Here is a 27,027-nt window from a genome sequence, read left to right as displayed (position 1 = left end):
GTCACGTTTGATATTTACCGCAAATTTTGATTTTTCTAAATGCAAGACATCATCGCGATATACAATGTCGGATAAGAGAACCGTCCTCATCTACGTGTTACACAGTCTAATAGCTTTAGTTGCGGTAGTTATTACAAGTGAAATACGGAAGTTACCGAGTCGAGATGTACGTACGCGGAACGTAAAAAGTGGAAAGCTCATTTTCGCATCGGTAAGCTCAATCTAGTCCGGCTCGCGCGGTACGGTGCGGCCCTGACGGAGAAGATGGACCTTGGTGAGATGAGTATGTTTGAAAATGTGACCGAGGAAGTGTAAGGGGGAGCGGGGAGAAGGCAGAAAGGGAGGAGATACTGGCGTCAAGAAGTGAAACGGCAAACGAAGAGACGGAAAGAAAGGTGGAGGTTGAAAGGAGGAAAGCGTGCACGAGAGACGTTCAGACGCACAAGCGCGAAAGGGATGATTGTAGCAACGAACGGCGAAGAGAAGAGGACAACGAGAGATAAAGAGAGAGAGAGAGAGAGAAAGAGAAAGAAAGGAGGAACAGGAATACGGGAGAGAAGAAGAAACAAGGAGAGGAGAGAGCGAGATAAGCGAAGGCGAGTCAAATGTTAGCGAGTGCACGGCGATGGAACGTCTTTAAGACCAAGGAGGGACTTATATAAGAAAGCAAGATGGCAACCGGTTGTCCCTGAGCCGCGACCGGCGTTTATTCGCACATTTTTATCTATTTTTCGAGCAGGCCAAAAAACTTCGCGCAACCAGTTCGGTCAACGGCGCACATGAGCCCGTCCGCCGCGAACGCCGGAGAGATTTTTCTTTTCCACGTTCGTATGCGCTCGCATTGTCAACCGGGAAGAACACGTCCGCCAGTTACAACGAACTAATCATCGATATCAGTATCGAGGATATTACCGTCAGTCTTTTACGATGTTCCTGATTTAATACATTTTTTTTTATTTTTTTTTTTATTTAAAAAATTGAGCACGCGGTGTAACTTAGTGGGCACTTGATACCGGTGCTAATACATTCGAACATATTTTTGTTGAAAGATAAAAGAAAAAAAAGGAAAAAAGAATCACGGCGCTGCACCTATTACGATGGTAAAAAATTTACATTAACGTTAGCGTGAAATGATAATCCGCCGCTAATGACAACGCGCTACTGTTTGCCCATCGCAGATGTCCATTCTCATTTACATGTGCATCTGGGGGTATATCGAGGGTCTCGGTAGTAATTTTCGTACAAATACAAATCACTCGTTCATCTCGTGACGTAATATTGAAATAACCAACGGTCTCACGTCGTACCTTGGTAGGCACACACGTCCGATCGTTTGCTCTGCCTGTTTGCCCACATGTGACGACGCTCGCGCGCTTTTTTGCCGTGCCTATCAACCTGAACGAAGTACGCGGAGCACCGATGCATGCTCCCGATACTTTGGTACGCGATCACCGACCCGCTCGCTGAATTATTGATCGCTATTTTACAAGAGCGCAGCTTAAATACCAGATCAAACTAACATTGAAAGCGACGCCGAAGGTATGCGGTCTACGTTTTAATTCGTTCAACCGTGAAATAATATTATTAATTCCGCCCACTCGCGAACGTGCGTACGAAAATTCCCAGTCATTGTTCAAATGTCGAAATGTTGAAATACTTATCTTAAATGTTATAGATTGCACGGGCAATAATATATTTCGTCATTCCGTAGAGATATAATTATCTGTTACAACGCAATCTCGTTGATTTACCTTCGGCGCTGACTAATTAGTCAGAGTAATTTTTTTTTTATCTATAGCGACTGTGTTACGATACCGATTTTAGCATCTCGTTGGACAAGTATATGATAAATCGTAAAAAAAAAATTGTGAGATCCTTCATCACGAGAAAAGAAAAGCTCGCTATCGAGGGACGATTAAACTGATGCGTAGTAAGATTGTAAAAAAAAAAGAAAAAAAAACCGGGGTGCGTTTTAGAAAAAGATGCAATTTCTGGTACCGATACGGCCGTTATCATTATCTCGGGTAATTCGAATCGTGTCCAGACAATCAAGATACGCGGTTTATGTAATTCTGCCGTTAAGGCGAGGCGTGCACACCCGGACGTTAAAGGCTGCGCATAGATCCGCTTCGCGTCGTGCTGTTACCCGCGGACGTTTTATTCGCCGTATGAAATTAGCCTTTCGTGGAAATTACTCGAATTCGAACTCGCCAGTCCTTTTAAATTAACGGTAGTTTATGACACGTAACCGTCACTCGCCGCACATCGTGCACCGCGCCGCGTAATGCAGCGTGCAATTGCTCTGGAGAACGCAATTGTACACCGTATACGGGTAATCCTAATTTTACAACGAGGTTTCCTAGCAGGACTCGGGAGATTCGTGCTTTATAAGCAGGGAGACTCGTTGCGACGCCAGGAAATGAAAAAAGTTACACCGCAACACGTATAAAACAACAAGTGACTCTTAATAATAATAATAAAAAGAAAAAGAAAAACGTTAATTTCGGACTCTCAAATTAAAACTTGTGCAATAATATAGCTGTCCTTCTGATTATACCCTTTTGCCGAGAGACGCTTGTAATCTTTGTAACGCGAGCTTGAGGATTGCACGTCTGCAAAAATTTGCAATATCGATTAAAAGGGATCCCCGTGATGGGACGATCCATTTCGGAAACCGGACATACTGAAAACGGGAGTGAATTTATTACTCGGTTCTCGACGTTTTTGCGGAGAATAAAAACAAGATACTATTACTCCGCGGGCAATTCCTACGGTGACGGCAATCGGTTTCTTACGCCGACTCCCGCTCGGGCTCCGCGGCACGGCGTAATTATAAATTCTTATTAACTTTATGCCGTAAAAACGCGCGTACGTGTGCGCCTGCCATTAACTTTGGGCAATCAGAAATGCGATAAAGGTAAAAAGACCCGAAGAAATCGGGAGATCCTTTAACGAGGTCATTTATTTAAAAAACGCCGTTCGCGTAAGCGAGCAAAAATGAAGATGGCCTCGTAAATCATTGGTATCTCACTTCAAAAGTTAATACGCGCCGTGACTTTTATACCCAACGAGGCACGGGTTTATGTAACAGATTTTGCAAGAGGTGTTACAGGATTATCTACGCTTTACGCGACGATGAGAATTATGATTTGGTGTTAAACGATATTGCACCGATGATAAATTACGTTACTGAATTATTCAATTACTTTTTTCTTTTTAATGTATATATATTAAAAAAAATTTTTTTTTAATGCTCCGCGAATGGAATCGAAATATTGTAAGTCTCACGTGAATGTATGTATGTACCTTGAGCGGTCAGAGTTTTTAAATTTTTTTTTTTTTCTCCGCGATCTCCGCCGCGGTCTGTAACCGAGTAACCAAGTAACCAAGCGACCAAGTGGCCACGAACTCTCGGGATGAACGAGGGGGAGACCGAGATAAGCGAAGAGACGGGCTGAGCATAGAGAAACTTGGAAGAGAACAGCGCCGGTCTTAGACGAAGGGCTTGCGAAGGGTGGGAAGAGACGCGGAGCGAGCGAAGAAGAGAAGGAAGAAGCGGCGAACGGCAGACGACCGGGCAAAAGCCCGAGAAGAGGAGCACGAGGAAAAAGAGCGATGGAGGAGGTTAACGGCCTTTGGAACACAGCCGTGATAAAGAGCCGGGAGTAACGCAGTAACGGAAACCGCAGGGAATTTGAGCCAACGTGATGTCTACAGCGACTAGTTTCGTATTTTTCTCTCTTTTTTTCTTTTTCTTTTTTTTCCCCGTAGCAAAACAAATCACTGCATTTATAATAAAGTTTCGGTTTCACGCTCGCCCTCGGCAATCTTGTGCGCTGTCCACTTCTCGAATCTCGGCAATTGGATATCGGAAAGGTCGACAACCTGCAGGAGACACGAATGCAGGAACGAGGGATGAAAGCAAAAAATTCAGACCGACCTCTAAAACCGCGAAGACTAATTTTGATATTTAATAATACTCGACATTGAAAGTTGAGGAAAGATATATCGTCCCTACTTAACCCAATTTGCCGGAAATTCTATTAATCCTTTTCGTTTCGAAAGTACGATGTTTAATTACAAGTCCGTTGATTTCCAGATCGTTAAATCCAGCGAATCAGTTTCTGCAAAGTAACGTAGCGTCGTAACAGTCGCTGCTTAGATGCTAATTAGATTTAGAAACGGATCCGTTAATAGAAATCAAGCTAGCGCATTCAGATTCGTTATACATTAATGCACCGTATGGCGTGGCTGAGCACTGCGCCCACGTTAAATGTAACCGGATGTGCAAACCGTACCAGCGAGCCTTGGAACGTGACTCCGCGCGCGACATGTCAGACCGCTCGAGTACCGTTTTCAAAGATGCTTTCAGCTGACACTGACGCCTAAATATAATGACACGCGTGTAACCAGGCTCGAAATCTCGCCTCTTTCGATCACGCATTGTTCAATTAAAACAAATTTCCCTTTTTCTTTTTTTTTTAAACTCGCAAAAAATTTGTCAAGATCCCATCTTGTTCCCGCGTCCGTTGTGTTTTATTATAATTACGTCTAGAAACTAGTATGCGCGCAGCATTGATTAAGACAGTTCATTCAATTAGTTAAGTATCACCGGGTGATAAACTCGCAAATTAGGTCTTTTTCTGCATAATCGTCGGCTGCAGTAAGCAACGAGACCGGAACGGTCAGGGCCGGCGAGCAAAGACCTGATATGATCGAGGATAACACGTCGTTGGTTATAACCACTGACGTGATAACTCGCGACGTGGTTTATGTTTGGTTCAGTTATGTATAATAATGATGTTTAACTCCCTGGCGAATGACGCATCGCGTGGTGCCGCATTGTTAAATAAAACCAAACTTACAGACACGCAAATATCGTTAGTATTAATTAGCTATGTTAATCAATATGATTAATCATTATTAAAAAATACAAAACGCGAAATAAAATTATGTTTCTAAAGCGTAACGTGTAATTACAGAAATGTAATTACATTTAATACGACACGGGAAAGAATAAATCGAGAATATGCCATGCGTTTCGTTATTATTTGGCTAAGTATGCCTTTGCATTTTAGCGTAAATTTAAACGCGCAATTTTTTTTTTTTTTAAGTCACGTATTATTTAATTATCGCGATGCAGAATAAATAATAAATTGAGTAATTTTAATTGTAATAATTTATGTTGCTCGGGTTTCTACGAGAGAAAGGTGCACGCGAGAGGCGGGAAAGGGAGGAGAGATGGAATGCGAATAAATGCTGACTGCAGAACGAGTGCAGCCTTGCTTATACGTGTCACTGATCGAATTCAGTTACTACGTTGTGCATAAAGATTCGTAAAAATGTCTTGACGTAACACGTGACGTTTCTCAGCTTTACATCAGGCACGTTCGGGCTGAAAAATAGAAAAACATAGATGGAAAAAAAAACAATTGTACGGAATGCTGTCCATTACAAAAGCCTGCGCATGACGGTGAGCGCAACTTGTCGCGTCGCTTTCCTCCAACTTCCATTTCACTTACAATCTTATCGTGAAACTTGCACGAGATACTTTCGACGAGAGCAATTTGAATTAACATTTCATCGCCGCGTTACATTTAGAAATGAAGAGAGAATGCGTCTTTTGGTAAGAAATGAGAGAAAATACGTCGCGAATATGAAAGGCGAGACGGTTTCCGTTTGTACGCCTTGCAATCAATTAATTCCTAACGAGGTTCAATAATCTCATTAAATTAATTCGGACATTATTATCCAAATGGGCGAGGTGTGGCAATAAAGACGCTAATGAATGATTGACGAGATAGTATACGAATATAAAACAGATTCGCAATTGATTCACCGGCCAATTTTAACGATGATTTACGTATCGTCGCACTCGTGTGTCCAATCGAATCATTTGGTTGCGCATATTGTCGGCGTGTAAAATATTACTAGACGTCTCGTAGTCGATGGGGCTTACGTCAGGCGGCTGTTCAGCAAGCCGCAAACTAGGAAGCTACGCCGATTGACCTTGTGACGTTATCCAGTTTCAGAATGAGAAAATGAGCTGACGTAGGCAACGCAAATGACGTCGGGGTTAGCACGGAATGATAGATAAATCAATCGGAAGCCAATCAATGTCAAAATGATCAACACGCGATGAGGTACTAAAATGACGAATCGTTCTCTCTTCGATATGACAGTTAATAATCGAGCCAATATTCCATTGTTGACTCCTATTACTATTGCCCATTATAGGAATTATATCTCAGAGAACCATCGCTATTTTTCAAGTATCAAAATACATTTCTCATTTTAAAACTTAAAAAAAAAAAAACATATTTAAAGTAATTGCAATATGAATATCAATGAAATAAAAAATTGCGACAAGGCGATAAAGTAAAAAAAAAATAGAAAAAAAAATTTAATATGTGCAAAATAATGGGAAATATTAAAATAATATGAATTAAAATTAAATTAAAGATCACGCCGCATGTGATTAATATAATTTTTTAGTAACGCTAAAATATAAAAAATAATGTTTAACGTACCTGTTGCTGTGCAATAGGGAAGAAGATCTAAATAACATCGTCGGTCCCATTATTTTGTAATAATAAAATGTATTAAATAGATAGTGTTGGCAATACTTATCAAACTACATTTTACATTTCCGTGTGTTACATGAGACTTCGGCTCTGTATACTTGGCGTATACCGAGCATATTACTTCGCATAACAAAACAAAAGAGAATAATTATCGGGGGAGAGGAAACGACCGGCCGAAGGTCTCGAAGTGGAAAAACCGAAACGGAAAATAAAAAATTCAAATAAAAAAATCGACACACTGTACCCCTCTTTTTCTTCGGGATCTCACTTCGAAACGAACGGCACTTCTCCACTTCCTCTTTCCGTTACAATTTTTTTTTTATTTTTTATTTTTTTTTTTTTATAAGCCCGAGTCCTTTGACAACGAAAATCTAAACGCATTTCACGGTTATCATTGGTTACATGGTCCCATTGTGGATTAGACCGAAGCCGTTCGAGAATACCCGTTATGGAGACGATCTTTTACGGAACTTTCAGCGACCGCCAGTTTTTCTAAATTTTATCAAACAATTCGTTTGTTCATTTAAAATCAATTTTATGTTACGAAAAAGTATATGTCAAATCAAACGAATTTGCACGATTTGCGCAGAACCAAATCGTTTAAATAAAAATCAGGGGAAAAAAGGAAGGGACAGGAGGCAAAGAAAAAAAAAAAAAAAAAAAGAAAGAAACGAAAAGGTGATCGCGACGAAAGTTCGGAAACAATGAATTTCTCTCCGCGCGAGTGAAACTCGAACGACTTCCGCCAGCCTATCAATTGGCTCCCGTTGTTTCATTTCGATTGTCGCACAAATCTATAATATATATTTAGTATGTATCACCGAAGACACTTTTCTTTTCACAGCTAAATACCTTACGTGCAAAAGAGAATACTTTTCTCTCGTGCGCGCGAGGATAATTGGCCGTGTATCACATTTAAGGCGTTAAGTATACGCGAAAAGCTTTCGCTTTCCTCTCTGTTTTTCGCTTTCGCCGTGCCTCCCGGCGGCTATCTTCTTGACGGCCGGGAAAACGAATTGCGCTGGCCGGCGAAAGGAAATCGGAAAAGGGACTCGGAAGCGTTACAAAGGAAGAAACGGGCCGCGAAAACGTACGCGGGATGTTTGTCGCGCATATGTCGTGTGTGTTACGTACGCATGTGTGTGTGTGCTTGCGCGTATGTGTACATATATTTACAATATATACATACACATACACCCTACGCGCGTGTGCGTGTGTATGTTGTGTGTGTGTGCACAGGCGGGATATATCGGTTTCCTCTGAGAGCCAAGAGATCGACCTGTTTCACATTATATCGTAACGCGCATTACATATATAGCGTGTATCTAATCTGTGAAGAGCGCAGTATAAAATATTGTATAAATATATAAATACTTGATTGAAAAAATAAATATATTAAATTAAAAAAGAGACATACACGTAAGGTAGATTATTTGTTATTTTAATTATTTATCCTTAGATATTTATACGCTGAAAAAGTATTAGATATTTGATATGCAAATCAAGTCTATAAGTAGGACAATAAACGCGAGGGGTGGCTGGATACATATGGAGTCCATCCGATGCGTCTTAGCTCGGGTGCAATTAACCCTTTAGTTGCGATACGTGAAACGATATCTTTAAAGTTCACAATAAACGAAATGCACCGGTACGACGTAATATAATAAATTTACTATTTCTCTAGTGGCTAAAATAAAGTAACGCTCTACCAAAAAATTCATAACGAGGAAAAAAATTTAATTCTAAAGTTATGTATTCGTTTTTGTTAAAGAACTTTTCAATTCAAACGTATATTAAATGTATGTACACACGGCAACTAAAAAGTTAATAAATTTAATGGTTGAAATGTTTTGAATAAATCCGAAATAAATCAAAGTTTACAAAAGAAAAAATAAAAGAAAAAAAAAAGGCAAACATAGAGCTTTATTCTAAAAGAAAATAAATTGAAACTTTAATTTAATCTTTTTTTTTTCGCATTAAGCGATGTGAATAAATCTTATTCTATAAGCAAAGAGCGTATGAGAATAAGAGATATCGAATTAAGAAAATAATTTTAATTCGAAAATAATAATGATACATTTAATTTGTAATAAATAAAATTAAGAAAAAAAAATTATATTAAAAATAAAATGTATTAAAAAAAAAAAAAGGAAACATCTGTCTTAGGAACAGAAGTAGCAATGCTTCCCGCTTATTCGCGGGTCTTGCACATTAAAGACAAATAAAGAAACAAAACACTCGTGTGCATGCATTCAATTCTGTAAAAAAAGAATCTTTCAGATCCGATAAGGATTAAAGATGAGCAAATTAATCGGAGAGGATCTGTGAGTTTCGTTTGGGCGATTAGATTCGAACGGGAAATCTGAAAGCGCATTTTCGGGACTCCACGTGATGCGTCCAGCCGCTATGCTTCGACCGGAATGCCGTCGTCGCTTTCACGTATGCCCACCGACGATGTCGCCAAACTTATATCCCGAGCTCGCGACGAGCAACATCGATTTGTATATTTTTTCTACAACTGCCTAGCGGACAAATAATTCCGTGCTTTTTTTTTTCGCGAATCCCTCCGGTCCTCTCCTACGATCTGCGCGAACGTCTTGTAACTTGTCTCGTAAGGAGACTTTCACTCTCCGCGTCTGTCTCAGTCTGTCCTCGTTTCACTCTCTCTTTCTTTCTCTATTTCCGTCCCCGATTTCTAATTGCGCGACTGGCACAACATTGAAGGTGTTACTTTAGCAGCAATTTCAATTGCATTTTCCCTCGAGTAAAGAAATATGCACAACCGTACAAATCACACTGTTAAATCTAAGCGCAATCGGAGCGAGTTCAAAATTACTTTAAAATTAAATTTTGTGCAATCTCTTAATTTTTTTGTTTTTTTTTTTTTGCTTATTTTCGTGAACTTTACTATTCAAGCTTCACCATCATCTTATTATCAGATGTTATTTCATGTCGAAGTAAAAGCATAGTTTAATTACACACGTGCGACAATTAAACCTAACGAGTGTCAGAACAAAAGTCACAATTAAATTATTATCGTTAAAGTATTAATAATACAAATCGTTTACGTTATAAAACGTATTTGTCGTTAATAATTTTATGTAATTAATTATGAAGAACACGGGGCCTTTTTGGTTCGGCGACGACGGCAATGAGATATACATAGAAGTCGATTGATGGAGGAATGATTGCTGCTAACTAGATTAGATGCTTAAATAAAGCAAATACATCGATCAACATAATAATTATGATACATATCAGTAAGACAATATATTAGTTGTGAGACACAATATTAGCGTTACGTTAGAACGCCATTGATATCGCGCTCGCATGTAGATAACGATCAGCTGATGTATTTTGCGGTGGATAAAAAAAGCACTCGCGTTTATTTCTTTAGAAAAAAAAGAAAAAAAGAAACGAAATAAGGAGACAATGAACAGAATCTACTTTTTATAGTTTGCTGTTGGAAGGGAACTGATTATGAAGTGATATTAATTGCGAATAATAATAATATAATGATAGAGCAATAATTATAGAAATTAGTTAATAATTAATAATAAAAATAATTATATTAATAATAATAATAATAATAATATAATAAAGTAAATTTATAATAACAAAGTTGCATCCAAGTATAAATTAAACGAAAACATTTCCTTGTGTAAGCATAAGAAAGAGTGTAGCGCTTATGTACAAAATGATATCGATTTTCGAAAACCACGTCAGTTTGAAGGCCCCTTTTTTATTTTCTTTCTTTTTTTGTAATTGTTAATTCACGTCGAAGCGACACGGCGTCGATGCTCCCCCGCCGAGATTTGCGAACAATCGACTTTTTTTTAGACCTTCCTAATTTAAACTTAAGTCGGTTCTTTTAAAAGAAAAATGCCACAAATGTCTCCTCGAGAAATCACGCGGCCCGCACGAGCGTTTCGACTTCCGCCTCTTACGCTATTTTCTTTCTCTTTCTTTCATTCGTTCACTCATTCATTTAATCAATCTCGTTCATTCTTCTCTCTCACATTTTTATCTTTTGCATTTTCATTATTATAGCATATTTTTTTTTTTTATAATAGTAAATATTTCTATATGCAATAGTTACCACATTTTTTTTTTAATATAATATTACAGTTATCACATTTTTTGTTGGGAAAGGGCAATACATACGAAATAAATCGGCATTACCATAGTTCTGTCGTTCGCGCCAAAGTGAGTCTCTCTCTCTCTCCTCGTCGCGATCACGGGTGCAACATATACCGTTAAATATGTAACATATACATGTGTACGTAAAAAAAAAAAAGAAAAAAAATTGAAAGGTAGAAATCAACGAGCCTCGCGACGAGAAAGAAGTGTTTTCTTTTATCCGAGAAGAAGAGAAACGCCGGACGAGTGCCAGCATTCCAAACAATTCGACAATACGAAATGCGTAATTTTCTTCTTTCTCGGGGTGTATGTGTGCGTTGGTGCGTGGATTTTTTCGTGTATCATGTATATATTTTATAAAATATATACATCTAAAATATATTTCTACTTATTTCTCAATACACTTATTTTAATCAAACGCAATACACACTCAATCATATTTTTCATTATTGATACTTATCAATTTTTGTTCTCTCTCTTTCTCTCACATTATCATCATCCTCTTTCGCACTGCGTAGCCTATTCATTGTAATATGGAAGACAATTGAAGTTTATAAAAGGCACTCACTTGCGCGATCCAACGATCGCTCTTGCACTGGAAACGGCGTCGCGATAATCTTTTCGAATGTTTCATAAAAAGTAAAAGTCAAATCTTTATTCGCCACCTAATTTCTTACTTTTCGCGTGACTGATAAAATAAAAAAATAAAAAAGCAAAAAAAAACGAAAAGAAAAGGGGAGGGGGGAAAAAAAAGAAAAAAAACGACTCTAAACTATTCTACAGTTTAGTCCATTTATGAAAATTGCCAGGAATAAAAACCTTTTGTTCTAAAAAAGAAAAATCGCGACGTTCGTATTTAAAACAGGGTCACGCGTATGTTCGATAAATACAGTCATCGTATTCTCGCGTAGTGCGAAACAAGAAATATATTCTCATAAATTCACGGCGTCGATCTCACTTATCCGCGATGCTCTAATTTTTTTTTTTTTTTCTTTCCTTCGAGATCAATAGGTGATCGCGATAAATCATGTTCAATTGAGAAATGAAATTTTTCCGGCAAACGACGCCGTTCACAGTGCGTTAATTGGCTTCGCGTATATCACTCCTCTTTCTCTTATTCATTTGCTCACTCATACACTCTGTCATGCACTCTCCTTCTTCTATTCTCTCTCTAGTTATTTCGCTCGGTCGCTGGAGTGCTTGTTCTCGCCTTTACTTTCACTCTCGAGACAACTTTCCTCACCCTTCCTCCTCCGAAGAAGAAACTCGACGAAACGTTATCGTATATGTTATTTGGATATTGCAACATTTTACCTGCCCCGGATTTAACGACGCCGCTACGTTCGTAACTCAAAAAACTTAATGGGGGGGAAGAAAAAAAAAAGGGCAACGGAATACGGACTTAGTAGGTTAGTGAGGATCGAACGGCGCAACGAGGATCTACCAAGTGAGATCAATGAACAACTTGCACGGAGGAAAGTCACGTTTCGGAATAAATTTACGCTTGGTATCCTCTGTCGCCTACTGACCCATCCACCAATCCCTTTCCCCTCTTTTTTCTCCGATCATTTTAATTTTCGAGCGTAAGCGAGCGGACTGAGACTTCCGGGCTGATCTCACTTTTCTGCTAAAACGTCATTCGCATCTAACGATAGAATATGAGAAAGAAGAAGAAATAGATAGATTATAAGACGATAAATATGTATTAATAATAATATGATAATATAATATATGTAGTAATATAGTAATATATTACAATAGTACGATGATATATATGAAAAGATTATGGTTATAATAATGTATAAAAAAAGAGGGAAAGGTTCAAGGATAATGAAACCTGACGTGTGTCTAAATTGTTTCTCAGGATTAACGATCGATGATAAGAAATCGCACGCAAACGGTGATACTAGATGTGTAGAAAAAAAAGAAAGAAAAGACGTTAATTCGACCTCGCGAAAATCTGCGGGAAAGTTACCCCGTCTAAACCTCGTGTCAATCCACGTGAAAAATGTCTTTTCTATTCCGAGCGCAAAGACTCGCGCGGACGAATTTCCGTCTTTCTTCTTTACGGTTCGCGGCGCGGCGATCATAAAACCGGCCTAAATTTTCAGGTTCTCGAAACTGTCCAGGGTGCTGCTGATCCTATTGAAAACCGGCAACCTGGACTCCGTGTTCGGTGACAACGGGGAGGGTGTTCTGGGCGCTACCTCGTCGGAAGCGAGCGAATGACATACGGCGTTATTGCGCGGACTCGGGCTCTGTCTCGAGCAGGCGAGCAAACTAAAGTCCTGACCGAAACTGAACGGTGTCGTTTGCAGATTCGTGCATGAAACCGTTTGCTGGCTGCAGTCGTCGCTGAAGAAGCTCGCCATGGAGTTGGTTGGTGACTGACTGAGGCTAGACGACGGTGAAACCGAATCGGCGGAACTGCCAAGTGAAAACGTCGGGCTAAGATTGAGCGGCTTTGGCTTCGTTGCCCCGATCACCGAATTCGCGCAATGATGATGATGGTGTACCTGGTGGTGATGATGATTCGTGGCCAGGCTCAGCGACGATCGTTGCGTAGTAAGAGCAGTAATTGGTAAAGTGAAGGAATTCGTTCGCATGAGGTTTGACGTTGTAGCAGCGGCTGCCGCGGACGACGCCGCGAGTTGCTCGAGCAGGCTGACGCTCACGTTGACGTTGTTGGCATTGACACTGTTGCTCGTGACGGTGCTGTTGCCGGTCGCGGATACTACCGCAGCAGCGGCCGCTGCGCTCATCAGCGGATTTAACCCGACTATGTTAGGCTGCGTCGAGCCAAGCTGAGCGCTCACCTTCTGATTGTGTATACGCGCCTCTTCGAAATTGTGGATAAAGTGGCAACGCGGACCGTACGGGCAAAAGCCAATCGTGTGGAAGGTGCGGCATAGCTCGGTCTTGTACTTCGGATGGCGAGCCAAGTTGCGCAGCTCGCCGTAACCATGCGCGAATTGGCATTTATCGCCGTACTTACACGAGCCACTTTCCTCATACGGACGGCAGAGCTCTGTCTTGTAGCGCGAAGTCGGCTCGCTCACGCTACGGTCCAGTTTTCGATGCTGTTCCATTAGCGTGGTCATCAAGGAGGTATAGGTGCGTTTCAAAGGCGCGTGTCCGTTGCCGACGTTGTTGCCACCGGCGATGCCGCTGTTCGTTGGGTTCGTCGTCGTTGGAGATGACGGAGGCTCCTTCGCCTTAGTCGAGCCAGCATTCTGCAATCAAAAAGAAAGGCGATGGTTCGGTTAGCCATATAATTTTGAAATTCCTGTTATTTACGCGCGATGTCGCGACGACAGACGCGTTATCGTGTAACTGAAATTGCCGCGTGAGTAATTTGATGCTTCAAATGGCGGTGCGGACGATAACTTGAGAATTTCGCGACGGCGAGAGCAGATAGCGTGTCGAGTAGACCGGAGACGAGACATATCGAAACAACTTCTTCAAGAGCCACCGAAAAAAAATATCAAACAAAATTTTTTATTTTTTAAAAGAAACTTTTTACTCTTTATAAACTTTAAAAATTGTCGAGAGTGTGACCCCATGGAGGATTTTCTCGCGTAGATCGCTTCATATCGCGAAAATAATTGTTAACTTTATTTTTTATTACGTTGAATATTTTAATTCGTTTGTAATATTCCGTGTAAAATTGAAGAATATAAAATACAAGCGACTACCTCTTTTATTATCACAATAAGGAACGAATATCTTTATCGGATAAAAATGATAACGCAGTTCAACGGACTAAAATGGGCTTATGAAACATACAGGCGTATGAAAAATCTGAATAAGATTTAATTTACGAGTCTTTATCTCTCTTCACTTCGTAGTCCATAGATAATAGAAAACAAATACAAACAAATAAAATTGTAGTGTATCTGAAGTGATGCCACTTGAATTGCAGCTGCGAATAATTCGTTTAACAATTTTTCGTTGTTTAACCTAGATATTTTCTCGTGCAACTTTTTTTTTTTTCTTTTAATTACATCAACAGCAAAAATTAAGATAAGTTAACTGTAGATTTAAAGAGCGATAAACCTCTTTAAGACTGATAAATTACGATAACTAAACAGCGAACATATGCATTAAGAGTTTTTTTATAATCTTTCAACTTATTCAAAGAAAAAAAAATTTATTAACATTACAAAAACAAATGTTCTACTTCTAATTACAGTATTTTTTTTTTTATATATATATTATCTTGAAAAAGTGCAACATATATACATATAATGGAAGAATAGTGCTCGCTGTTAAACAGTAAGATTAATTTTTACCATAAAGCTGGTTTAATTCTGACACGACATATTTCGCTATTAAGAATGAAATATTAAGACATGCGTGTCTAAGAAATATGAATATTACAATGGAGCGATTCATTCATTATGCCGTTGACTAATTCGATACGGTCTTTCACAAAGATTGATGCGCACGAAGAAGCATCGACGAACCGCCTTGTGCATCCTATTTCCCGGAATCACGTGTAGCTTCTCCGAGGTGTAATTACTATTATTGTCGAGCAACTGGACGTTTCTACAAAGTTATGTTCGAGAAGGCTATTCTGATTCACCGTACGCGAAACGTCCTTTAAATAAAATAAAATGAAAAAACAGAATTGTCATACTTAAGTCATGCGTTTACATCAACGTGACGCGATAAGTCTTGTATTTTAAGAGTATTGGAGAGTCTCGGAGCATACACGTGTTTAAAATTCACGAACAAAATTTTAAAGAAATTTACATCTTAAATTGAATCGACTGAAAATAGGCAGGTGTTTAAATAATCGTATATTATGGAAAATTTTAAAATACTATTAAGTAACCACTAATAACATGAATATTCATATGTTATTGATCTTTTTCAGCATTAATGAAATATTGCGAGCTAATAATGCGATAAGTCACGTAAAGTATACGAGGTATAATAATCATACGTAACTTGACTAAAAAAAAAATAACTTAAGTAAAACGTGACGCGTACAAAAAGCACGTAGCGATAAATAACCGATCAAACATATTGACGAGGCAAGTCTACGTACGCCGAGATCCATCAATTTTTTAAACTTTTTCATAAATAATCTGTAAAAATGCAAATTCGCATAGCTGCAATGCAAGTTTTGCGTCATTTAATTACGTCATTAATCACAGAGAAAATAACATAGTATCTCCCACACCTCTTTTTTTTTTTCTTTTTTTTTGTCGAGTAATAATCACTTTACCGAGCGTAATATTAAATATTTTAAAACGCTTAGATAATATCGCGAAGGTATTATCATCGTAGATTACTCGATCTTTTAATCTTCTTTATATCGCGTAATCGATCAAGGCGTGATTATCGAGATTTTATTGCATCAGAGATCAGGGATCAGCAACTTTGACGATAGTAATTGTCCTTTTTAACCATACTTTACTGCAGAAGACAATGAAAACGGGACTTCCATAGTAAAACATCGTTAAAAAATCGAGCGAGCAGTATAATACGTATTAATCTTTTAAGATTGCTTGGTGAATTATTAGACATTTTATAATAGGTTTGTTCCCATATGAAAGACTATTAGATTATCCTAGACTTCCGCGTTCGCTGCAAAGTTAACGTTTTCTCGTTCTATTTCCGAAGATGTTCAATAAATGTATTATGTACTTTCCTGCTTCTCACAGGGTTATTTCATTTTACTAAATCTTTGTAATCTGTTACAATAAAGTAATTTGTTGCCCGACAAGCGGACGAGCATCGCGACAAACGGCGAGAAAAATACTCACGCAACTTTCTTCCATTCGATCGCGGTACTCTCGACTAATTATTAAGCGCCTGCTCGATGACGTGTGCAGAAAAAATCCGACATTTTTTTTTCTTCTTTTTTTTCCCAAGCGTGAGATCGCATGCGAGGATTCACGAGAGTCTGGAAATTTCCATCAGCACGTGCGCATACGTGCCAGAGCGAATTTGTTTGTTTCATTTGTCAGTATGCGAGCGCGGAGCGCGCGCACGCACACATACGCACGTACGAACGTTACTTCTTCTCGTAATTATGCCCACGTAGCCTCCGTACGTTCGAGTGTGTGTTTATCATAAGCGCACGATCGCCAGTATTCGTTCGCACGCACACGCACGACTGTTTTATCGTTCACGCGTACGCGCGCGTATTCATGATTACGAGTATGCATAAATCTTCGCGCCGCGCGCATGTTACACACCCGACGGGAATATATCGCGTTTCTAAGCGCATCGATTTGCACACTCCGCACACGAGTATTGTCTATTTTCGACGCTATCGGGGAAGCGAATTGAAGTCACGTGTCGAATTTAGGGAATACAACTATTTTAGACAGTAGTTTATTTTTATAAAACTTGGACGAGTATTCCGTACGATTTTCGAATAAAATAATAAGTCTTTCGTAAAATAAGCATGTATTATCATATATTATAATTAATGGGTGCCTTTTAATAGAAAGTTTATTTTAAATTTCAAATAACTATTTAAACGTAGGCGTAAAATCTCTTTATTAAAACGAGAGAAAAGAAGTTTAAGATTGGTTGAAAAATTGTTCCCGGAAATAGATTTGTGCTCATAAAAGAGCCGTGTATGTATGCCTCTAACGCAGACTTTTGACTGTACGTGTTCCAGCATCTATGGCAGGAGGAAGTGCCGCCTGTATTGGTAAGGAAAAAAAAATAAACCGGTTGGATTTTCTTCGTAGATGTTGCGATCCTACGAAGCCAACAGCGTATGGTTACGAGCGAGGCGCTTCCTCCACCACCGTCGTCGACGAATCACGATAATAGACTGACTCGCTCCGAAAAAGCGTGGCGTAAACTGTATTATCAATTATTCAAAGATAAACGCGCAATTCCACGAATTTGATTTTTATGCTACACGTCGCGACACATATGACGAAACCGTTCGTTCATTTCGCTGACGTGAGTCGATAAAAACAGCGTCTATTTTCAAACCTATCCTGAGATACAAAGCCATCTAAACTCGAATTAAAATATTCGTGCACGTAAGAATAACAGTATCGCTTAATAAACGCATTTTATATAATTTTTTTTTTTTTCGTAGGAAAAGTACTTCGATCTTTCGATAGATTTATATTTTATTAATAATTTGAATTTTTTGAGAAAAGAAGGTTGGTATCTGGTTGTCAAGTGTCTCGCGCTTTATCACTTATTTTACATCTACTTTACATATTTATTGATTTTTGCAGCTGGATGAAATAGACTTTGAAGCATTGCTCGCTCGCTCGTGAAGATATAAAAATTTAATCAATTCTGAGTCGATCAACTTAAGACTTGCGATTACATAAAAAAAATATATGTTATATATATGTATGTATATTTTAAGCAAATTAAAAAAATAATTTTTTTTCCTCCGAGAAGATACTATTGTACAAGATACTTTAAAATAAGATATTATAATAAATGTTTTTTTTCTTTAATGAAGCTCCAATGTAATTTTCACTTTGTCCAATTTTATTTATTCCTATCCATCTGCATTCTTCGAACGTTGCTAGTTCAAATGCATACAACGACACCAGCAGTGTGTTCAATTATAGCCGCGCGTGTTACTAGTTCCGCTTTATTTGCCCTCTTACTCACTTAGTGAACTTAATATTCGCATCATGCATCGCGTTCCGCGTATCGAGTGTTGAACAATGACGATTATTTAACAGTCTCTGTTTGTAGATATCGATCTCAACAGTGCGAGGGCAAGTTGATTTTGCGAAAGTGGCGTGATGCGCGCGACACGTCACATGCATGATTCATGAGCATTTATATGCCAGGGCCAACAAAAAGATTATTTTTAATATCATTGCGATAATGGTTTTCAATAGAAAAACGATAATTTTGAAATTCTTTTTATACGCCCATAGTAAGTAATGTAATAAAAAACGCGTAAAAAAAATATATATATATTAACCGACGACTTCTTTTCAATAAATAAAATGTTTCGGAATTAAAAATGCAGATATTGGTCGAGATAAAAAAAAACTTTTGTCAGAGTCGAGCGATAGAACGCGCTTAAGTGTGCTGTAATAACAGCATTGAACGGTTACGTACTTCATTTATTAAATATACATACGTCAATTGCGATATTTAACGCTTTTGTCTTGCAAAGGTTCATCTCTGCGCTACGCGTGAGGCAACCGCGGAATATAATTTTAACGAAAAATTTTTTTTAACTAATAAGATAATTTATCTTCAATATCTATGACGTAAGATAACTAAAATGTTCTATAATTGAAGTGCATTATTGTGCATTATTGTACTCTCCGTTGGATCTCGGTACTGTACGGCTGTAATAATTATAGACGTGTCATAAGTGTCCGTAAGAATTTCGTAATCGCGCGAGGGACGTTAATGACAAAAGATGTTAAAGTAGCGTCTTCGTATGAAAATGACACGTGCCATTTCGAGAGATCAAAATTGTGAATAGAATAGGTCAAAGGTGAACCCTCAACGCGGAGAAAACTTGCCCGTTTCAAATCTTACATAATAAAAATGGTACAAGCGTATTATTTTATTCATTCCTAAAATGCATACAGAATACTCAGATTGTTCGAAAAGAGAGGGGAAAAAAGAAAAAAGAAAAAAAAAATGAAGATGGCTCGTGTGTATTGCACTTTCACTTCGCGGAGATAAAAATGCGCGATGCTCAAAGAGTTAGATATTCAAGGTCGGCCGACAGTGAAAGTACACTCGTGAATTGAAATGTTAACAGACGATTTATTTAAACTACCGTACGATGTATTTTTGGCTATACCATTTTCGCGAAGGTATTTTCGACAAGTATTCCGAAGACGAATGCAAGCGAAAAAAGTAATTTATTCTTTATTATGAAATAAATCACGTTATATAAATTGGGGATTAAATAACTTGAAAAATTTGCGATGTGTTCCACTTAATGAAGATTATCCTATTTAATTGCAAGTTCAAATTGAGGAGGAAGACGTGACCGCGTCAATCGCTTCACGGCGCGTACTCGCGTTAGAAGAAAACCGCGCACGTACCCCGCGGGTTAAGAACGTGGATCCCGAAGGTCAAAGGTGAAAGTAACGTGGAGAACGAGGCAGAAGGCGCGAGATGAAGAAAAAGAGATGGAAAGAGATGGGGAGAAACAGGCTGAAGAACGAGCATGGCGCCGGCCGGTCGACCGACTGAATGGAACAGCGGCGCTTCGCGCACTGATTCTTACGTAAGCACGGCGCGGCGCATCGTCGGGACTTCTAATTATTCTAATTATTCGCTTGTCCGGCATAGAACCGCCCTGACGTCCGTCTTAAATTCCCGCGTTGATCGCCAGCTGCCTGGCCCAAAGGACCTTGCCTTTACAGCCGGCCGAAAAAAAGAAAGAAATTTATTCCCTCCTCGCGCCTCATTATCTCGCGTGCATTAACGGAGCTTCACATAGATTTACATTCATTATCTGAACGTTCTCTCTTTTTAATCGCACGTAGTTGCTCGTAACGTTTATTGATTCAGCCATGATAATTTAGCGGTAACGATTCAACAATAAGTTCACGCGTTTGGATATTTTGAGGTCCGAGAGTTAGTTTTGCGAACCTGATCGCGAATGTAAATAAAATCTCAAGTAATTTATTAATAACGCTTTGCCGCCGTTAAGCTCGTGTGTACAGTTACGTTAAATTTTTTATTTAATCGCACGCGTGAAAGAGAACGTCAAATCAATTATAATGCAGTATGCACACTTTTTGACAGCCGATTAACGTCGTGCTCGACTGCGATTGACCTTTCGATTGGACTTTCAACGATCGGCATGCAATGTATTTTGCACGCGCGAATTGTGCACAGCAATGGATTGTCAATAAGTATTGATCGAGATCAATTATATCGATTTTTATACGTCTTTCTTTTTCCTTTCTTTCATTCATCGAAAAGCGAACGGAAAAAACATGGAAGAACCGACATGGGATTTCGTTTTCCGGCCCAGAAGAGCGTGTCGCCCCTTGAAACTCTCCCGTATATTTTTTTTCTTTTTTTTTGTGAATTTCTCGCGCATAAAGCATGCGAAACGAAAGGAAGTCGCATTACGAGTCTGAGAGATTGCATACAAATTTCATACCAGTAGGCACTTCTGACATATACATAGATTATCTCAGAAATTCTGCGGTTTCTCTGAATCATAATTCGGAGAAGATTATTTTTAACAGATACGACTGACTAGAATAAAAAAAAAATATTCAATACTAATAATTTTCCCAAAACAATGTTCATTTAAACTTATGCTAAAAATTACTTGAAATATACGCCTTAAAACCCATATTTGTAAGTATAAACATTATATTAAAAGTGTTATTATTCATAATTAAACGCAAGGTTTCGCTGATAATACTCAGAGTACGCGCATATTATTAAAAAATGTCGCTCGCTACGCAGTTCATGCTCACGTACTGACTTTATGACGCAGTGGCGAGTTTCGGAAAAAAAAAAATAAAAAAGATTACCAGCATTAACATTCGCCAATACGAGAAGTGCGGCTTTCCACTCTACTTCCTCCGCGAACCTTGCGCGGTGCACGAGCGCAAGACTGGCCGATCGGAGTGCGCGGTGAATAAATGATAAATATGAATCACGTACTCGGTAGCGCGAGTCATAAAGAAACCGCACGCGGAAACCGTGAGTGCGTGTAGCGCGCGCCTCCGTACCGCAACAATGCAACTTTGCGCACTTCGCGCAATTATCCCGCGCGCGAGCGTGTCGTATGCACAACGGCGAAAAGTGAAAGTAGGCACAGTGTGAACTTTAATTTCTTTTTCTCCCCCTCCTTCCTCCCCCTTGTCCCTCCTTCCCACCCTCTTCTCGCGAGCGGGAAAAACACTCCCAGGATCGAAGGCGAGGCGAGAGACGAGAAAACGATTAGGAAACTCGGGATAATGATTGAATCGCATAATTTATGCCTGGATAATCAGAATGTAATAGCACGTTACGGTGCCCGTACGTGTAAGTGTGTTGCATCGTATCGCGTGAAAAAGAAGCCGCGGAAAGAGAGCCGCGCCGGCGAATCGCCGCGGTAACAATGGGAATCGGAGCGGCAGATATACATCCCGCCGGAGTATCGTAACGACAAAACGACGAAAGCATGTAACGCCGAATTTTTTTTTTTTTTTATGAAAGAGAGTATGAATCATCGCGGTGGATTAATCATACGGCAATAAAACGCTTCTCCGAACGCGAATGTATTTTTAGCAACCATCATTTACATCTTTTTTTTTCTTTCCATCGCGTCTTTATGATATCGATGACGTAGCGCCTACTTGTTTAAAAGAAAAAAAAAATTTTTATATAAAAAAATAATAAAAGAAGTGAAGCGATTCGTACAAGTGTAATAATCACTTCCTAGTTTATATTTATACGGACATTCTAGATCGGACAGCTGATGACTGGCACCGCCTTTCCTCTTCGATAGAAACGCGCGAGTGCGCTCGCGAGCGAAATAATCGCGATCCAGTGGCTTTCCGCGAACTTTCCACGTGGCGGCCTTCGCAACACGTTGCGTTTCGCGGAAGCGTTTTCATTGTGCCAGCCTGAATTGGAGAACTGCGGGGCTTTTCGCGCGGTGGTTTTCGCGTTTCGGTCACGGTTCACTCGACTCATCGGCTCGCTTTTTCCCTCGCACGCCGGTAACAGCGAAACGGCATCGGTTGTAAAAGAGACCGGGCAAACGATCGAGACTAAACTCGTTCGCCTACGTTCGGTAAAGAAACGGCGCGTAGAAACTCCGACAAATAAGACAATTGCGCCCGTTGCTATATAATAAAAACGTCGGAAATTAAAAATCCAAAAGAGATAAATGGCGCATCTCTAGAGAACAATTACCGCAGCGTGAAACGGACAAGATGCGCAGGAGAGAGCGGTTCTTATTTTGAAAAGAAGATGTAGAGATCTACTAAACGATGCGCGCGAGGTGCGCTCTGTAATGCCTAGTGTGCTAAAATGAAGACTAGTAGTCGGTAATCGTGTTCGTTAAGTTACGATATGAGATGTGTCAGATTTTATCGGTGATTTAGTGCTCTTAGCTAGACATCCTTCGGTTTATCAGTCGTGAATCTAATATAGTAACGTTTGGTGGTGCTGCTGTACGTTACGTTGTATCAGAACGTATTACCTAATAAAATAGATAAAAAGGAAACGGACTTGTTTGATTAACGGACGGCGTTCGCCTAACAAAGTCCGTGCTACGCGCTTCTATAAGCAATAAATAATATATAAAAATTAAAAAGTAATTGGAGCTTCCTCTTTTTTTTTTTTTTTCTTTTTTCAAGTTCAAACAGAAACAAGTAACAGCTTTATTTTTTAAGAGTTACGAGATAATTATAAACTACCGTAAACTGCGAAGGAAAGCAGCGGAGTTATAGTGATTCAGGAGGACGTGCATTATTTAAATATCTCGTTCCTTTCCAGTCAATAATGAGGAGTAAATCTTTAAGTTATTAAACACTTTTTCGGCACGGGTAATAATTAAAATTGTAGAGTAATAACGCGAATGGGTTATTGCAGGCTGCAGCGGTTGTTGACACTGTCATCGTACCGTCAAGGATCAGTCACGGTTCAGTCGGTCACGACTGCCTGCGCATGCACGTGTAGGACGTGCGCATTTGCGTGTGTAGGACGTTCAATTGGCGAAGCCGAAGCTTCATGAAATACGTTACTGGCGAATAATATACAATCACCGAGCGATCATAATTCACGAGAAAACAATACGGCGGGCAACTCTATTAAACTGCCTCGTCATAAATAACGCTCTTAAAACTGGACGTGAAATTCGCGTCTCGGTGTGTACATATTTTTCTCAACGACGCTTATGCGTTATTTACATACAGCTGTTAAAATGTCTCCCGCACGCCAAGTGCGATTATAATAAAAGAATGTCAGTTTACATTTTTTTTTAAACGGCGGACTAGCGAATGTAAGCGGCTGCGACACGAAAAAAATATTTCGCGATCGAGCTGAATAACGGCGTTGCAGAAAAGTGCGCGTCACGTAAAAGATAATTTTTACGTGTCGTAACTCCGGCATTGGTAACAGCTGATTTTGTATATTACATATATCGTCTCAAAGTTCAAGGGATCGGCATAAATCTGCGACCGGGAAATTTGTAATCACAGTTCCGCGTGTCTCGTTTCACGAGAATCGCTGTACGGCCGACAATGAGCACGCCAGTCACGGTTGAATAATCACGGATCCGGCGACAATTTCTTTCTTTTTTTTTTTTTCTCCGCTGCGTTCCATCGCGCGCCCGCGATAAGGTTTAATTGTTCGCGAAATACGTCGCCGCATGATTCAGACTCATCGGCGTATCGCGCTAATGACTTCAAGGTGCATTAAATCGACGCTCGTACTACGGCAGACACTATAATTTAAGGTACTCTCGACTAAACTCAAGTAAGGGTCATGCTCTGTACAATCCGTCGGCGCTCGTTTCTTCTTCTCGCAATTAGCAGAAAAAACAGACACGGTACGTTCGTTACGCGTTCCACCGTTTTCCCCGTGACTCGTCATTAAGTAGATGAAATGATAGAATTATCGTCGCGCGGGAAACAATGCCTTTCTCCTGTATTATTACACGTTCAATACAAAATGAAGCAAAAGGAAGGATCGTCGACTTTCAGCACGGTCCCGGTACGTAATACTAGAGATTATCCAATCGCAAAAAGACGTAACGCCAATGGAAAAGAAAAAAAAAATTGTGATATAATTATAAAAACAAGCAGTGCGTCTAGCGTATAAAGGAGTAAAATAAATAAATAAACAAATCGGGACCGGCATGCATAATGCATCTGCCACGACTGTTGTGGATTCCCCGGTGAATTCAATTAGTCTCCGCATAGGAGATTTTATCACATGCAAATTAATCGGAAATTAAGCGCCGACATTCCCGAGTTCGCGAGATGTTCGAGATGCGTCGAGCGCACCGGCGCGGCGATTCGCGTGCAGCGCGCATCGCACGCATGATCGTGCGCGCGATGAATAAATAGGCGCGCGTCCGACGTGCGAGGAAAGTGGCATCTTTTTCCTCTTCTGGGTTGGCGAGGAAGTTGCACTCGTGCGCCGATTCGCGATAAAGAACAATGTAATGGAACAATAGAGCGAGGCGGGCTGCGATCGTCGTGCCGACGTTGCACGCTAAATTTATCCCCGTGAACCACGCCGGGCTGACGGCTGCCGAATATACGCGACAAGCCGTCGTTACTGCAATCAGTTTTGATGAGCGAACAAGCAATGAAAGCAGATGACGCGACTTAAGCCCGTATTCACACGTCTATTCGAGTCGTCGAGGAGCAAAGTGGCGTGACTCACTGCCTTAACAATTGTAGCGGCTAGAAATCGTTGAAAAATTATTCGGTGGGACGATAAACAGATCGTAAAAAAAAAGAAAGAAAAAAAAAGAAAGAAAAAAAAAAAGAAAAAATTGCATCAAACGCTTCAAAACCGCTTTCTCGTAAGATAAAGTAATTTCAACCGCGCCGTTGATTGCGTAAGTGAAGATATAGGTTTCTCAAATATGGCCGAGAAATTTAACTATCGCAACCGGTCGAGTGTCAGGCGACATTGATGCTCCCGCGTGTGCGGTGAACACACGCGGATGATATATGGATATACTAAAATACGCGTGTGCAAGGCCCCGGCCGCTCGTAAAATAAGACGCGTGATTCAGGCGTCGGTCGGCCGCGTGACCGCCAAGACTTTCCTGCGCGTAAAAGACGTGCGTGGCGGGCACACGTGCGTTTACGAGCGGCCGTTGCATACACAACGCGCGGGTGCATACGCCATTCGCAATGCGCCGATGCGTCACTGTATTGCGCGTACGTGTGCGTGCGCGTTTACATTCACGAAGAAGGGCTGCGCCTGTTTTCAAGCCGCCGGCTCTCCCTGGGCTCCTTTGTCTCTCGCGTCTCTCGCTCCGCTTCTTTTTTTTTTTTCCTCTCTCTCTCTTTCTCCCCGTCGTGACCCCACGCTCCTACCTCCGTACTCGTACTCTCTCCCGCTTTGCTCTTTTTCGCAGAAAGCCGAGGAAGAAAGAACGTGGGAGACTTTCAAGCCCGCAAACTCCGCGGTTTTTCATCCTCGACGAGCGACACCGAGACGCCACGTCATTATGCGACAAACATCGGACGATCGAAGGCGATCCGCGATTTTTATGCACGATCAAGTCACTTTATACTGGGAAATACGCGATCGGAGGTGGAATCATTCCGAGAACTATTTGTGGTCGTGAAATGAGCGCGTGTGTCGATCAGAGAGGAAATGTCCCTCGTTCTTTTTATACACTTGCGTAAAAGATTAAATATTTTACGATTACCCTCGTACTATTTATTACAAACGTACCAGAAACGAGCCGCTTAATTTCGAATGCATAATCCAGCGATAATAATATAAAAAAAAATTTATAACTGAAATTTATTAATACACGATTGACGATTCAATACTTTGTTGTTGCAATTTCGAAAAGAATGCGCGAAATAAAATAATCGTGAACGTACAAGATTTTATACGTTTGAAAAACTTCCCTGGCGAGAGGAAGAGGAATGCAATTTCGCGTCTCCAAAGAAAAAAAAAATAAATAAAAATAAAAAAACCCCTCGTCGACAGATAAGAAATCTTAATGCTGACGCGTGCAATACCTAAGCTTATATATGTATAAGGAAGCGTATAAAAGACAGCTTCAATTATTTCCGATGATCGTCCGCGACAGAAAAATAACCGAGTTGGCATATCGCCGGTATCACGGAACGAATTAACGGTAATACAGCGTTTCCGGCATCGGTACGAACCGTGGAAAACACTTGATTGCAGTCACGTGCGATCTGGTACTGTAAGTTTCGATGTACGATCATCTCGAAAGCAAACGGTGAATACAGACAATTATTTCGCCAGAAGCGATACACCGATATACATTTCCGTTTCGCATTAATGCATGCGTATTATTTCGCTCTTTACTACTATCGTGGAATTAATGGCGCTTCGACCGTAATAATCGGGACTTTGTCTTACGCTAGCTCGTAAAAGGAAACGCGTCTTTTTACCCGTATGTAAATTCAAATCGCAGACTCACATTTAAGGATGTACAGAGTACATCGCATTACGGATGCACGATTTCAGATTTAACCGACTTAACTTGTTTTGCCAAACACGTCTCGTGCAGAGAGTATATCTTATCTATTTTTTTTTTCTTTTTTTATTTCTTTAACAAAATTGCGATTTCACTGGCCCGTTTAATTTTCAGCGCTTCAATTCCAAGTATCATAAGCATGACCAAGGTGACAGGCAG

At 40.0% G+C, this 27,027-nt stretch overlaps 1 protein-coding gene across 1 annotated transcript in view; it reads right to left on the bottom strand.

The window, feature by feature from the left end:
- Positions 1-6,579: 6,579 nt before the first annotated feature.
- Positions 6,580-27,027, bottom strand: part of Tis11 (Tis11 zinc finger protein) — a 29,243-nt gene continuing 8,795 nt past the window's right edge. Inside the window, exon 2 of the mRNA XM_070657154.1 lies at positions 6,580-13,957. Within this exon, the coding sequence (XP_070513255.1) occupies positions 12,824-13,957 (1,134 nt within the window). The 3' untranslated portion in view covers positions 6,580-12,823. The remainder of the gene's footprint in view (positions 13,958-27,027) is intronic.

Source organism: Cardiocondyla obscurior, linkage group LG05, assembly GCF_019399895.1.
Source record: "Cardiocondyla obscurior isolate alpha-2009 linkage group LG05, Cobs3.1, whole genome shotgun sequence".
NCBI classification, from domain to species: Eukaryota; Metazoa; Arthropoda; class Insecta; order Hymenoptera; family Formicidae; genus Cardiocondyla; species Cardiocondyla obscurior.
This window is presented reverse-complemented; position numbering and strand designations above follow the sequence as displayed.